Raw genomic sequence first — 12,580 nt, 5'->3', positions numbered from 1 at the left:
AAAAAGATAGCTGTTGAAACAGAAAATCAACATGCTTAGCACCTGTGTCCCTGCCCATGGCAGGGGGTTGGAACTGGATGATCTTAAGGTTCTTTCCCACCCAAACCATTCTGATTCTCTGGTGTTATCTTACTGCAGTCACTCCAGCTGGGGGAAACAGGCAAGACCTGGGATAGGTCTTGCCCTTCTGCCCAGAGGCAAGAATTCTTCCACATTGCTTTGCTCCCTGGGACAAACAGGACCCAGCCAGGGGGGATCTGTGCAACTAGAGATCAACCACAGCCAAATAACCAGGGACTACTGATGCTGCGGTCTCTGGCATAGTTTGCAATATTCCTCCTTCCCTTCCTTTATCCCACTCCATTATTCCTCCTTATTATACTGCACACTACAGTTGTCATCAGACACCAGCTGGAATCAAGAGCCCTTGTACAAAGTCTTGAGCATATGCACAGTATGATACAATTTCTATTTTAGCAGCTAATGGCTGAATAGGGAAGGGGGAGAAGAAAATCTCTTCAGACTGATCTAAATGCAGCAGTTTAGCTGTGAGGAAATATTTTATTTGCCCATCTTTTTTTACTCCTTTGAAAATGTGAAACACACACATCATTTAAATATTGCCTTTTTTTTTTTCCCAGCTGAAGTTATTCACTGAATTCACAGAAAGCCTCAGAGAAAGAATCTGGAAATTTCTTATTTAGAAACTAGAGTTTTGGGTGATCTATTTTCTTTTACATAGAATCATAGAGTCAGAATTGTTACGGTTACATCCCTTCTGAGCCTTCGAAAACTCCTTTATAAAAAGCTTTACTGCCTAAACAGTGTCTGTTTACACTTTCTTTACTGACTTCTCACCCAATACATGGACGTAGATATGTCTTGCAGTGTATTTATTAGCTCTTAGGGCTGAGATGGATCTCTTCAGTAGAACAGCCAATTGAAAGGCAAAGTAACTGCTCTTGGGGATGGAGTGAAGTCTGAGTCCAATTAACAAAACGCCATACCTGTCACTGGCAGTATCACAGATGAGGAAAAGGGTGGATGAGTCGAACCTACGAAGAGAGAGAAATCCTTGATTTTTGTATTGATCTGTTCTTCTGGTGAAGAGCATCAAAGCAGTGATGAGGACAGAGCCAGGCAAGAGCCAGCTCGCTCCAGCATGGAAGCAGTGAGGAGGGTAGAGAGTGACAGCTCTTCTCCCTCTGCACAGAAGATTAATAATTGCCATGTTTGTTTCTTAGCCATCAATAGATGTTTCTAGCCTGGATTTCAACATATGCACTGATCTGATATCTGTCAGTAATGGGCATGAAGTGAACTGTATCTTTCAGGGAGTGGGATCCAGCTAAGATCTTTATTCTGTATGAGGTCAGGGAGGATGACTTTCAAGGTGCCAAGCTAGGATTTGAAAACATAGCTACAAACATGACCTCTTTTTCCCTAGAATATAAGCCAAAATTCCCTGGTGCCAGAAATACGTGTTTCTCCCTTATCTATTTCATTGTATTTCTCCCTTATCCTGAAAGGAAGCTCTGAACTTGAGCTACTATGAGATATGGACAGGCTTTTTACAAGAGATCCTATAAGAGATGTCTCTTGATAACTCTCTTTGTGGTGAATCATGGGGGAGAACAGAGAAAGGGGAGGATATCCTTTATCCAGCTCCATTATAGACAACAATCACATCATAATAATGAGAAAGGCAACATTTTGGGGGTATAAATTTTTGATGCACTGATCACAAAGACCTGACCTTGCTCAGGTTTGATGTACTTTTGCAGGGAAATTGAATTCTCGTTCTGTTGAATTAAAGGGCAATTTCATCATCCAGTTTCATGTTCTTCATAAACCTCATTTTAAAACCTGAAGTATTTGCTGTTTCTGACTGTTCAATAGGTTGTGTCATTTTCTAGGACTGGAATGTTGGTGGGTTATTTCCATCATAGCAAGAATTTCTTTTATCCTGATAGTACCAAGTGAAATGATTAATGGGGAAAAAATGAGTGTGGTGACCACTCACGACCAAACAACAGATTGTGATTGCTGTACCTGGAACACTCTGAACCGGGCACCACAGGGAAACAGATGGACCTGTGAAAGAGAGAAAGTCCTGGGTTAATGCTAAAACAGTGTGTCCAGTGAGTAAGGTCATTCATTCTTACAGTCCCTCTGTTGGTTAGAAAGGCAGCCCAACTTAGGTGTGGCATCTATCCAGTACGTGTCAACAGTTCTGCAAGATTTATTTCCCCTTAAAGTCCCGAGTACTGGTGGAAAACAGCTTTTTCCACTCTCTGTTGACAGGAAAAGTCCTGTTGTACGAACCTTGCATCAGCTCCCACTTCTTTACAACTCAGCCCATCGCACTCCCCTGCCTCAGAGGAGGTTGGGAGGGTAATGAAAGGCTGAGGACCGTAGAGGTGATGGGTATCTGGGTCCTTTCGCCATCAACAGCTCTGCCTGACACCCAAAGAGAGCCCAAAACCCTCAGTGCTATCACAGATGCTTGGGAAAGGGGTTGTGTTTGCTCTCTGCATATTGAACTCCTGCATTGTAGGGGTAGGAGAGATGCCTTCAGAAAAGATAGGTAATTTGGGTGGAGTAGAGGCCATATCAAGGTCTGGTTTGGGTTTGGGGTTTTTTTTGCATTACTACATCTAAAGGCATAAAAGCAAGAGGCAGAGGTTCTGCAGCCTCGCTTGAGAGGGTCCCAGAGCAGTGAAAACTCAAGATGCCAGCCCACAATGGCATGTGTTGTGCTGAATTTGGGTCCGTAAAGACTACAGTGTGATATTGGTGGGCTTCTTGCTGTCTTTTTGTTCAGGACAGCATGCTGGGTGTTAAATTAAGAACCGAGACACTTCACTCAGGTTTAGCTACGGACTAGCTGAACTCTGGATCCCAAAGCCTTAAGCAATCGTGAAGGATGCTTAGATACACCTTTTGGAGTACTTTGCTGTGAAATGACAATAGACAACTTATAGCTGCCAGGAGGGAGGAGAAAGAGAAAGACTTATTATACTATTTTCTTCCCAGTATGCGACAGTGTGGCTCTATCTGCTCCAGATTCCTGCAGTTTTGCAGTTGGTATGAAAGGATGCCCAAGACAAAGTAGGATGCAGCTGTATCATCCCTGGAGATATCATCCTCATCAGTCAGAAATGACATCTCCATCAGTATCAGAGCTATGATGTCCTTGATTTCTCCATCCCAAACCCCAAGCAGGTTGTTACCTAGGACGGATGTGCTGAGCTGGGAGGTCTGCATGAACAGGTCATGACACCGATACGATGCCAAAGCACTCATCTTACCTGGCTCAATGGTCTGTGGCAGCCACTCTTTGCTGTCATTGGTGCATTGCAAGTCAAGGGGGGTCCAGTCGATTTTGCCATTCACCTTCTTGCACTCACGGGTGCCAGAAGTGGGAGGTTGCTTATCATACCCACTCTGGCATTTGAAATGTAATACTTGTCCCACGTAAAACTGTTTGCTCAGGCTTAAAAAGGCATGTGGAATAGTCTTGGGAGGACCACAGAAATCTGGTGGGATCACAAAGCAGCACACGGTTAAAGCAGACACATTTTACCTCCTGCTTTTGTTCTTGAAATAAATGATTGTGATCTTACAAAATATAGACAAGCAGGATATACCAAGCTTTCCTAATTCTTTATCAGGATATAGAACACTCACTTGCTTACACCATATCACTTGTTCAGCCAAGATATTATAGCAATTGTTTCTTTGTCTGCCAAAATAGAATCATAGAATAGTCAGGGTTGGAAAGGACCTTAAGATCATCTAGTTCCGACCCCCCTGCATGGGCAGGACATCACACACTGAACTATGTCACAATTACAAATTACTCATTATTCTTACACTGCTTCCATGGAAATCAGTGGGAAAAGTGTTGCTGTAATGAATGGGCCCTTACTCACCTTTCTGGGCAGACTCTGAAAGGTTTACTTGCTTCTGGGATGCAGGGCTCTTCTGTGTTTCTCTTTCTGGCTTCTGTGTAGCATCTAACTTCATTGTGGGAGCCGCTGACAACAAAACTTTCTCATCTGCGGGAGAGGTTATGTTTGCTGAATTACAGCAGGATGAAAAGCAGAGCAAAGCCAGAGCACCCAAACTTTTAGAGGCAGGATAGAGTTGTTGCAAGTTCTAATTAGCAAAGGTAAGCAACGTTTGTTAGAGCAATGCCCAGATGTCTTCCACTAACTCATTGAAAAAACACCTCTACAAGTGTAGGAAAAAGACAATCATCCCTTACCAATGCATTCAAATTCCTTGTAGACCCAAGAAGCAACCTGCTGTATACTCTGACACCGAATTCCTGAGTACTGCCCACTTCTTCTTGTGTAGCCACTGTCACATTCATAGTACAGTCTGGTCCCCAGTGGATACGCTTCAGCAGTAACATCAGCAAATTCGGTTGTTGGAAGAGTTGGGCATGCTTCTGCAAACAGAAAGCTGAGAATCAGGACAACCTGTGCATTTACCCTGTTCTACTGAGGACTTCCCACATTCGTCTGTCTTATCAATATCAGATCATGCCCAGAGCTCAGTGAACTAAGCCTAATTCTGCTCACAGCCACAGGGCTGAAATCACAGCAGAGGGATGAAACTGGATGTTGTGAATGGAATGTGAAGGTAGCAAAGCATTGTATCTTTGGTTGTCTCTAAGCCAGAGTGGCTCTGAATGTCTGGTGAAACTGTTAGTTATTTTAAGTGAACATTTTATATTTCAATTTTAGAAAAATCCCACCATCCAAAGACTCCTTCACATTGGAGTTAGTTGTTGACATTGATTTTTTAAGCGTAGATTTGTGCAAGCTGCAGAAAAACCCCTTGGGAGTGTCTCCACCAAGTAACATGAGGCTTGTATTTGTCCATACTTCTTTAGTTAAGAGGGGCTGATTCGACTCCCTTTTATTTCTTCTAAAGGAGAAAGGGTGCTGGAGCAGGGATGCTCCACAGCAATTGGGAAGTGGTGGTGGGAGGCACCAGGTCTATCCACCGGCTCCTGTGCCCACTGCATGAAGCAGGCTGTTGAGCCCTCCCTTTCTGAACCCAGCAAAAGGGCAACATGAAACACTACCAACATCTTCTTAATGAACAGTCATTGTAGGGAGGCATAATAAGCAAAACTAAGCCATTAAAACTTGCAATCATCTATAAGCAAACATCGGAGAGGGGAATAGACTCTCAGTTTAGTCTGAGCACACCAAAGAGCAGCTTACTGTGAAAGAAGTTTGCAAACCTAAATATAACTTGTCCCAAAACAAGGACGTGAAGTGCTGTGTCATGAGCAAATCACATCTAAATATACTTCTCAATCAGTTGGAATGAATTAAGTGAGATCATTTCAGCGCACTTGAAAAGCCCTCTGAAGCTGAGCTGGAGACCCAGAAGTTGATAAAGGCACTACTTAATGATTATTCAAGGCCTAGAAGCTGAAAAATTAAAAGATAAAGCAGGCTGGTTGCATTAGGGCTGGTATTCAGGATCTTTGGGTGCATGATCTGTGGCCCTTTATGCTTATGCATAATCGTAACAGCTATTAGGAGTAAAATGTCTTGGTCATCATGTTTTCACATCTTCTACAGTCATAATTAATGCAGCCTTAGCAACCAGCAAGAATGACTGCAAAAGGGCCTTGAATCCCTAATAGTTGTTCACCATTTGGCATCTGCCCTTGACTCCTAAAGTGCCTTCTCCTTGAAAGCAAGCTATGCCTTGCCGACAGCAACCCAGTCAGTGTCTCCCAGACCCAGTTGTTAAATGCCCTTTTCTTCCAGAGCCACCCGTCATTTTCTCACTTTGATATTTTCCACCCTTTCTACTTTTCATCATCTTGATGCTTAGTCAAAGTCACAAAGTTTGAAAAAGGCAACAATTGTGAGCAGCTGAACAGCCAAAGTGTGTAAGGGGTATGTTAATCCCCTTGTACCTTAGTGTTATCAAAGGATTTGCCTTGTAAACTACATCAGACGGTGGCTTCTAGAGAAGTGACTGTACCCGAAATAGTTAACCACATGGTTTACCACAGACTGTCAGGGTGATTAAAATTAAAGAGTTATCAGATTAGCAGCACATTGAGATCATCGACTCTCACTTTCCCTGAAAGCTAAAAGAATGTTTCCCTCAAGACTTCAAAAGCCTCTCTGAAGCAAACTGAAGATCTGAATCTTGGCACCAGGCACTCAAATCTCTTCTTAAGAAAACCCACAGCATTGAGTCTATTCATCATAAAGGGCAACTGTTGTCTTAACCTATGAACGGATGAAATCTGGGTTCTTCTGAACTTGCATACATCAGATAAGGATTGTGCAATAATGCACATGGGTGATGGTGAGCAATACCCATCAGGCTAGTGGATCAACTCATCCACATTGCAGCTGGACCTCACTCAACACTTCTAGGGTCCAGCCTTGTCATTTCATCCACATCACTCCAACTCTTGTCTTCCCACATCAAGTGAGACCGCAATGTCTACTTCTTTGACCTTTACAAACACATTTGGAAAGATGAATTTCCTGGGTCTCATTGTGACCTTCTGCTTGCTTCCCTCTGTTGACTTCTAACTGCTTCAATGTCACATCAAATACTTTGCTTCCATTTTCAAGAACCTTCCCCTTATCAGCCATCATAACCTTTCAAAACATTGGCTTCTCTTCCCATGCTAGACCTTCTCAACAACATTTGATACTAAAATCATCAGCTTTTGGGTTTATTATAGAATCATAGAAAAGTTTGGGTTGGAAGGAACCTTCAAAGCTCATCTAGTCCAACCCTCCTGCAATGAGCAGGGACATCTTCAACTAGACCAGATTGTCCAGACCCACATCCAGCCTGGTCGAGAACTTCAGTTAGCCCTTGTGCTTGAGGAAACTGCATGGTTTGTCCCTAAAAAATCAACATCCCTGCTGTATGGGTGATAAAAGAGCCAAGGGATGGGAAGAAGCGGGCGTCCTTGTTTCACCTGGGATAGAGTTAATTATCTCCCTAGTAGCTGGTGCAGTGCTGTGTGGTGGATTTAGTGTGAGAACAATGCTGATAACACACCGATGTTTTAGCTGTTGCTCAGTAGCAACAGTCAAGGGTTCAGTCCCATGGTCTGCCAGTGAGGAGGGGCACAAGAAGCCAGGAGGAAGCAGAGACAGGACACCTGACCCAAACTAGCCAGAGGGGTATTCCACACCACAGCACATCATGCCCAGTATAGAAACTGGGGGCAGTTGGCCAAGTGCTGCCAATCACTGCTCAGGGACAGACTGGGCATCAGTATGTGGTGAGCAAATGCATTGTGCATCACTTGCCCATCTTGGATTTTATTCCTCTCTCTCTTTCCAATTATTATTATTATTATTATTATTATTAAAATTATTTGCATTATTAAACCCACAAGTTTCACTTTTTTTCACCAGAGAGGGGAGCAAGCAAGCAGCTGCATGGTACTTATGTGCCTGCTGGGGTTAAACCACACCACCAGGGAACTAGGGGAATGGCAGTGTAGATGTTTTTACATTTTTAGGGGAGACTAACTTTGCTTTTTTTGCACCTGGTTGGGAATTTGTCAATTCATTTGAGTTGGTGACATGAAATATAAATCCTGTAAAAGGCCAGCACATCTAGGTGTAACCTGCCTCATAGATTCTCGTGGCCCAGTTCTGCGCAGCCCAGCTTCCCACTGGATTCTGCATCCCTCCACAGCTGTTGCAAGACTATACTACCTCTAGTACTGGTTTAAAAGACTGCCCTCACATCACCTTTAAATCTCTTCTCATTTCCCCTCCCAACATTCTCCAGTTCTTCATCCCCATGACAAGGTGCTGTGTGTCCCTAGTTCCTTCTCTTCCAGTCCCAATGTCCTCTGTCCTCCCTTTCCACAAGCTTCATCAGCCCCCACCTACCATTCTCATCTCCTACACCCTAAAAGTTCCCTGGGACTCCGTTTCTTTGCACTTAGAGGTACTAACACGACATATTGAAATGGGCAAACAGAGAGGTTAGTGTAATTGCATTCATGGGATTTAGCACTGCTATGGGTTGCAGAATTGTTAGACCACATAGCTCTCCTAAGGCAGCTGGGAATCCACATTTCTCCCCATATTAGCAGGGTTTTGGTGCCTACAGGATTTATGGAACTGGTTTCAAATATTATCATATAGAGGATGGAGACATGCCCTTGGAATTAGAAGGATAGTGGTGAATTCAGGTGATAGACATCTGTGAAACATAAATATTAAGAAGTAGTTATTGCATCTCCTGGTGTGCTCCCAGAATCAAGTTTGGTAAGTTTTCTGAGCAAGTCTTGTCCTCTGGGCCACAAGATAGGTGAGATTCCTGCTATTCCAGTGCTTGATGCCATTTGAGGTGTCTTAAGGCATCTGGGAAGCCACATAAACTGCCAGATATCAGATAGGAGTTACTAGAGGCTGATGCTGGGCAGAATACCCTGCCATGTGCTAAATAAAGCTTAACTGTCTCTGGCTACCCTCAGCATCTAGCTTTTGGCTGCCCTCAGCATCTAGCATCATTATGTAGGCTCAGGGGAAAGATACCCAGTAGCTAAATCACCATCAGTCCTTTCAGTGCTTGAGTTTCTTCCCTGAGGTTTCCCATTCAAATATGCTACTGACCCAACACAAAACTGCTTACAGTGGACATACTGGATTAGGATTTATGAGGCTCTCCTGCCTATTTCTCTCCCATGTCTGAGTTGGCAAAGCAGTGCTAGACAAAGCATTAGAACAACAGCTTTTGTCCAGAAGAAGTGAATGGGGAAAATGTAATGTGTAACAGGTACTTTTAGTACTAGGTAAACACAGACAGTGAGTCATGCAATGATAACCTGAACTCAGAATTTCCTCTGTCATGTGGCTGTGTGTCACCAGTGCTGACGTTATTATTCTGATGTCAAGTTAAAACATCAAGGTGCAAAAAAAGGACAATTTTCCCCTAAACACAAAGGCAGTAAGATGGGATCGGCCAGATGGAAAGTGGCTGTTCTGAAGAGCTGGGTAGAAGCAGTGGAAGAAACCAGGCACTTCACACACTTGCCCAGTCCAGAGATGAAGAGAACCTCTCCCCAGAGATACCAAGAAATCAAACCATGCCAAAAAGAAGACATCTCCCCAGATGTGCCTGAAGAGCTAATTCAGACTCTGGGGGTTCATATGCTGTCTGAAACTACGTGCTCTCCAAACAGAGCGAGCCTCTTGAAGATGAAACTGATTTGGGTGAAGAGAAGGAATTGATACCAACAACTGGACTGAAATGGTAACAAACCTTTTCTAAATTCCAACCTTATTCCCAGAGGGTCCGTTAACAAGCTAGCTACAGCTCTGCCGCCTTCTTTCCCTGCTAATGAATGTCATTTATTATCTATGTGGATTTGTGAGCTGGCGATAGATCCCAGCTGTGGGATGGGGTGCAGACCTGAAGTTTATGGTAATTTGCTGTGAGATTTTGTTTAGCTATACTGTCAATTGCACAGAGATTATCCTACAAAGTCATGCGAGTAGTAATGAGTCTGCAGTGTAAAGGACAGAAATACAGTGCAGGTGAAGTCAGTAGGCACAAGTTTTAATGCAAAAGGGGATGGACATCAGCCGTATGGGGCAGGAAATGTGTTTTAATGTTCTTAGCAGTGGAGAAGAGGCATGTTCTATTCTAAGGACTACGCCTGCTGAGTTTGCTGTGCTAGAATTTGGCTCTGTTGGAAAGACAGTGTAAAATAAACTGGAGTGTGAACCAGCAGGAGCTGTCCATTAACTCTTTGTAGGACCATAGAAGATTAGATTTGGGAGAGACGCACTGATCTCTTGGCTTACTCATGCTAACCAGCTGTTTGCCACTGACCTAGGCAGTGGAATCTAATGCAAAAATATTTCCAGATACAGGAAGGCCAGATTTGTTTTGACTGTGGACCAAGTTTTCTCACGCTAAGCTAACTTAGCCTCAGGAACTTGCTGCCTTAGCTCCTTCTGCAACAAGTGGAACCAGGCAGACCTCTCTAGAGGACAGCAGACACCTATCTTAAGCTCTCCAAAGCAATGCTTAAAGATGCTTCTCTCTTTTTATCAGCTACTGTGGTGGAAGAACACTTTTACGTGCTCACATTGATAAGTAGTGTGGTTTATCTAATGCACTATCATTTTAAAGCTCACTTTGCTGTGAGTTCCCAGCAAAGCAGCCTGCAGATGCTGTTGTGTCTTCTGCTGGCCCAGATGTTTCTTGACTATTTACCTCCCTTTTTCCTAAACACAATTATCGCCCCTTCATCACCAACTCACTCCTGTTTTAAGGCATTGGCTGAGTGGCAGCCAACAAAAAGCAGACATTTCAATTCTATGTGTAGCCACCAGAAAGACACAGGACATGACTCATGGCACCTTATCTGCAATCTAGTGGATGAACTGTGCCCTGAAAGTGCTGTGTTCTTCCCCCTGGTTATGAAGGGGATCCACATGCCCACCTCTATGGAGAAGTTGGTGCACATGACTAAAGTTAAGCAAGGTGAATCTCATGCCTGACCTGGCAAGGAGGATGGGGACTTGGACTGCAAATGTGGAACTGGAGTATTAAGAAAGAGGGAGAGTGTTTCCTAAGGCAGGGAGAGGGACAAGCACAGTGGACTGCACAGTGAAGAATGGGGAATATTTGTTTTTCTTCTTCTTTTGTTTCTGGGTGTTTATACCCTTCTTGGTTCTGTGGTAAAGCTACAGAGCTCAAACTCTTTAAAGGCAACCACTGCACATGGTATGGTAGCAGAACAGGGTCTGGTTTTGAGAACATGATACGTGAAAGCCTTGTTTTGCAGCGTGACATTTGGGTTTTGAACAGGTTTGGTTACATTTTTGCTTAAATCTGTGACTTCAGCAACACCCGCCTCTTCGGTGTTTTCATCTAACGGGAAAAACACGTTCCTGAGAAAGAAAATCTGCTTTTTAGAACAGCAGCAGAAATTCAGAGCCTTTTCTTTGACTGCAACATTCTCAGCTTTGCCTTTTGTTGCATTGGAAGGGCCATAGAGAAGACCCTCTCTGAAAATACCTGGGCTGGCTGACAAGCACATATCACGGGCTTGGGTAACAGTGAGAAAAGAACTGGTGGGACTCCTTTGATTTCAAATGTGTCTCATTTGACTTGTGGCCTTAGCATGGTCATCAAGCTTTTTGCTGGAGCTCTTATGAGTGGGCTGGAAGTTATTTGTTAGTGTTGCTGATTTTTCTGACCTTGTAATGCAAGGGGCTGTATATTCTTTATCTTTACAAATGGAGAGCATAAAGAAAAAGCAGCAGATGACAGAGTGCTGCTACCCTGGCAGGGCTGAGGAACAGGTTGTGTTCCTTGTTTTTCCTTTCTTTTTTTTGTTGTTCCATGTGTTTCTTCCATGAAGAAAGTCATGGAAGCACTATGGAAGTGTGAGACTTGGAGAAGCATTGGAGGAGATGGAGCAAAACCGCGCTAAGCCAGGTTGTTCCAAGATTCAGGACCAGGGTGAGGAGATGGAAACCATGGGTGGAAACCATCCAAAAGCTGCGCTTTGGAGATGCAATTAATGCAGTGGGAAAAACAGGAGAGACAAAGCTGACCAGGTTAGATATAAGGAAGAAGTTCTTTACTGTGAGGGTGGTGAGACACTAGCACAGGGTGCCCAGAGAAGCAGATACTGCAGGATCTCTGTTCATAACATCTGCTTTTCCTCAGCAGGATCACTCAGTTGTTTTTTAACAACTTCTTTTTAATTGTAGCTGTATACTGGGCACTTCGCTGCTGAAGGCCACAGTAGCTGGAAGGTTTATAAAGGTATTTGCTCTCTGGGTGACCTTAGGAGAAACACTTGTATGTGTTTGACAACTTTAATTTATTCCCCATTGCATTTCAAATTCACGGGAGCGAGCGCTAATATGCAAGTATAATGGGGAAGAAATTCCTCTCATTTAAATGACTGAGATGTGGTACCCATCTTGTGTGAATGAAATTCAGCTGAATGAAATTCTTTCTTTTGTGAGATTTAATCCTTTCCAGGTTTAACTTGCAAATCTATTCAGTGTATTCCTGTAAGATGAATAGCAAGATGGAAAGGTCGGAGGAGCACAGACCAGCTTTTATCTTGTATTTGACCCTCACCTAGCATACTTGAAGCCTCACTCATGCCTGCAGCTTCTAGGCACTGCTGCTGTGCAGAGTAAGTGAGATAAATGTGATGCTCTTTCTGAGCAAATCAGCATTTCTCTTATACTCTTTAGTATTAAGGTGTAGTTTAATTTATACTAAATAATCATCCCATGCCTTAGTTTCCATGGATATATATCAGAAGACTTTTCCCTCTCAAAGCACATCAAGATCCAACAATGAAACTGTTCCTTAAAACAAAGGCTTTTTATTTTCTATTTCCCCTAATTATATTTATACCTGATAGTGCATTTTGCCAGAAACCCTCTTCCAAACAGCCTCTAGAGCAGGATCTATTTGCAAAACTGAACTTGCAGAGCTGAAAAGGCCAAGGCAAAATAATACAAATAGCACTGTGTGTACTGAGGCATAGTTGATTTTTGACCAGTTTGACCTA

The 12,580-nt window shown here is 43.3% G+C and overlaps 1 protein-coding gene across 1 annotated transcript in view; it reads right to left on the bottom strand.

Moving 5' to 3' along the window:
* The window catches only part of LOC104413181 (interleukin-2 receptor subunit alpha-like), a 21,006-nt gene that overhangs the window by 6,747 nt on the left and 1,679 nt on the right, over window positions 1-12,580 (bottom strand). Inside the window, exons 2-5 of the mRNA XM_010024105.1 lie at window positions 4,271-4,453; window positions 3,936-4,061; window positions 3,312-3,539; window positions 1,008-1,055 (exon numbers count right to left, since the gene is read on the bottom strand). Of these exons, the coding sequence (XP_010022407.1) occupies window positions 1,008-1,055; window positions 3,312-3,539; window positions 3,936-4,061; window positions 4,271-4,453 (585 nt within the window). The remainder of the gene's footprint in view (window positions 1-1,007; window positions 1,056-3,311; window positions 3,540-3,935; window positions 4,062-4,270; window positions 4,454-12,580) is intronic.

This window comes from Nestor notabilis, unplaced genomic scaffold, assembly GCF_000696875.1.
Source record: "Nestor notabilis isolate BGI_N333 unplaced genomic scaffold, ASM69687v1 scaffold4281, whole genome shotgun sequence".
Lineage (NCBI taxonomy): Eukaryota > Metazoa > Chordata > Aves > Psittaciformes > Psittacidae > Nestor > Nestor notabilis.
Note: the sequence above shows the minus strand (reverse complement) of the source record. Positions and strands in the feature narration are given on the sequence as shown.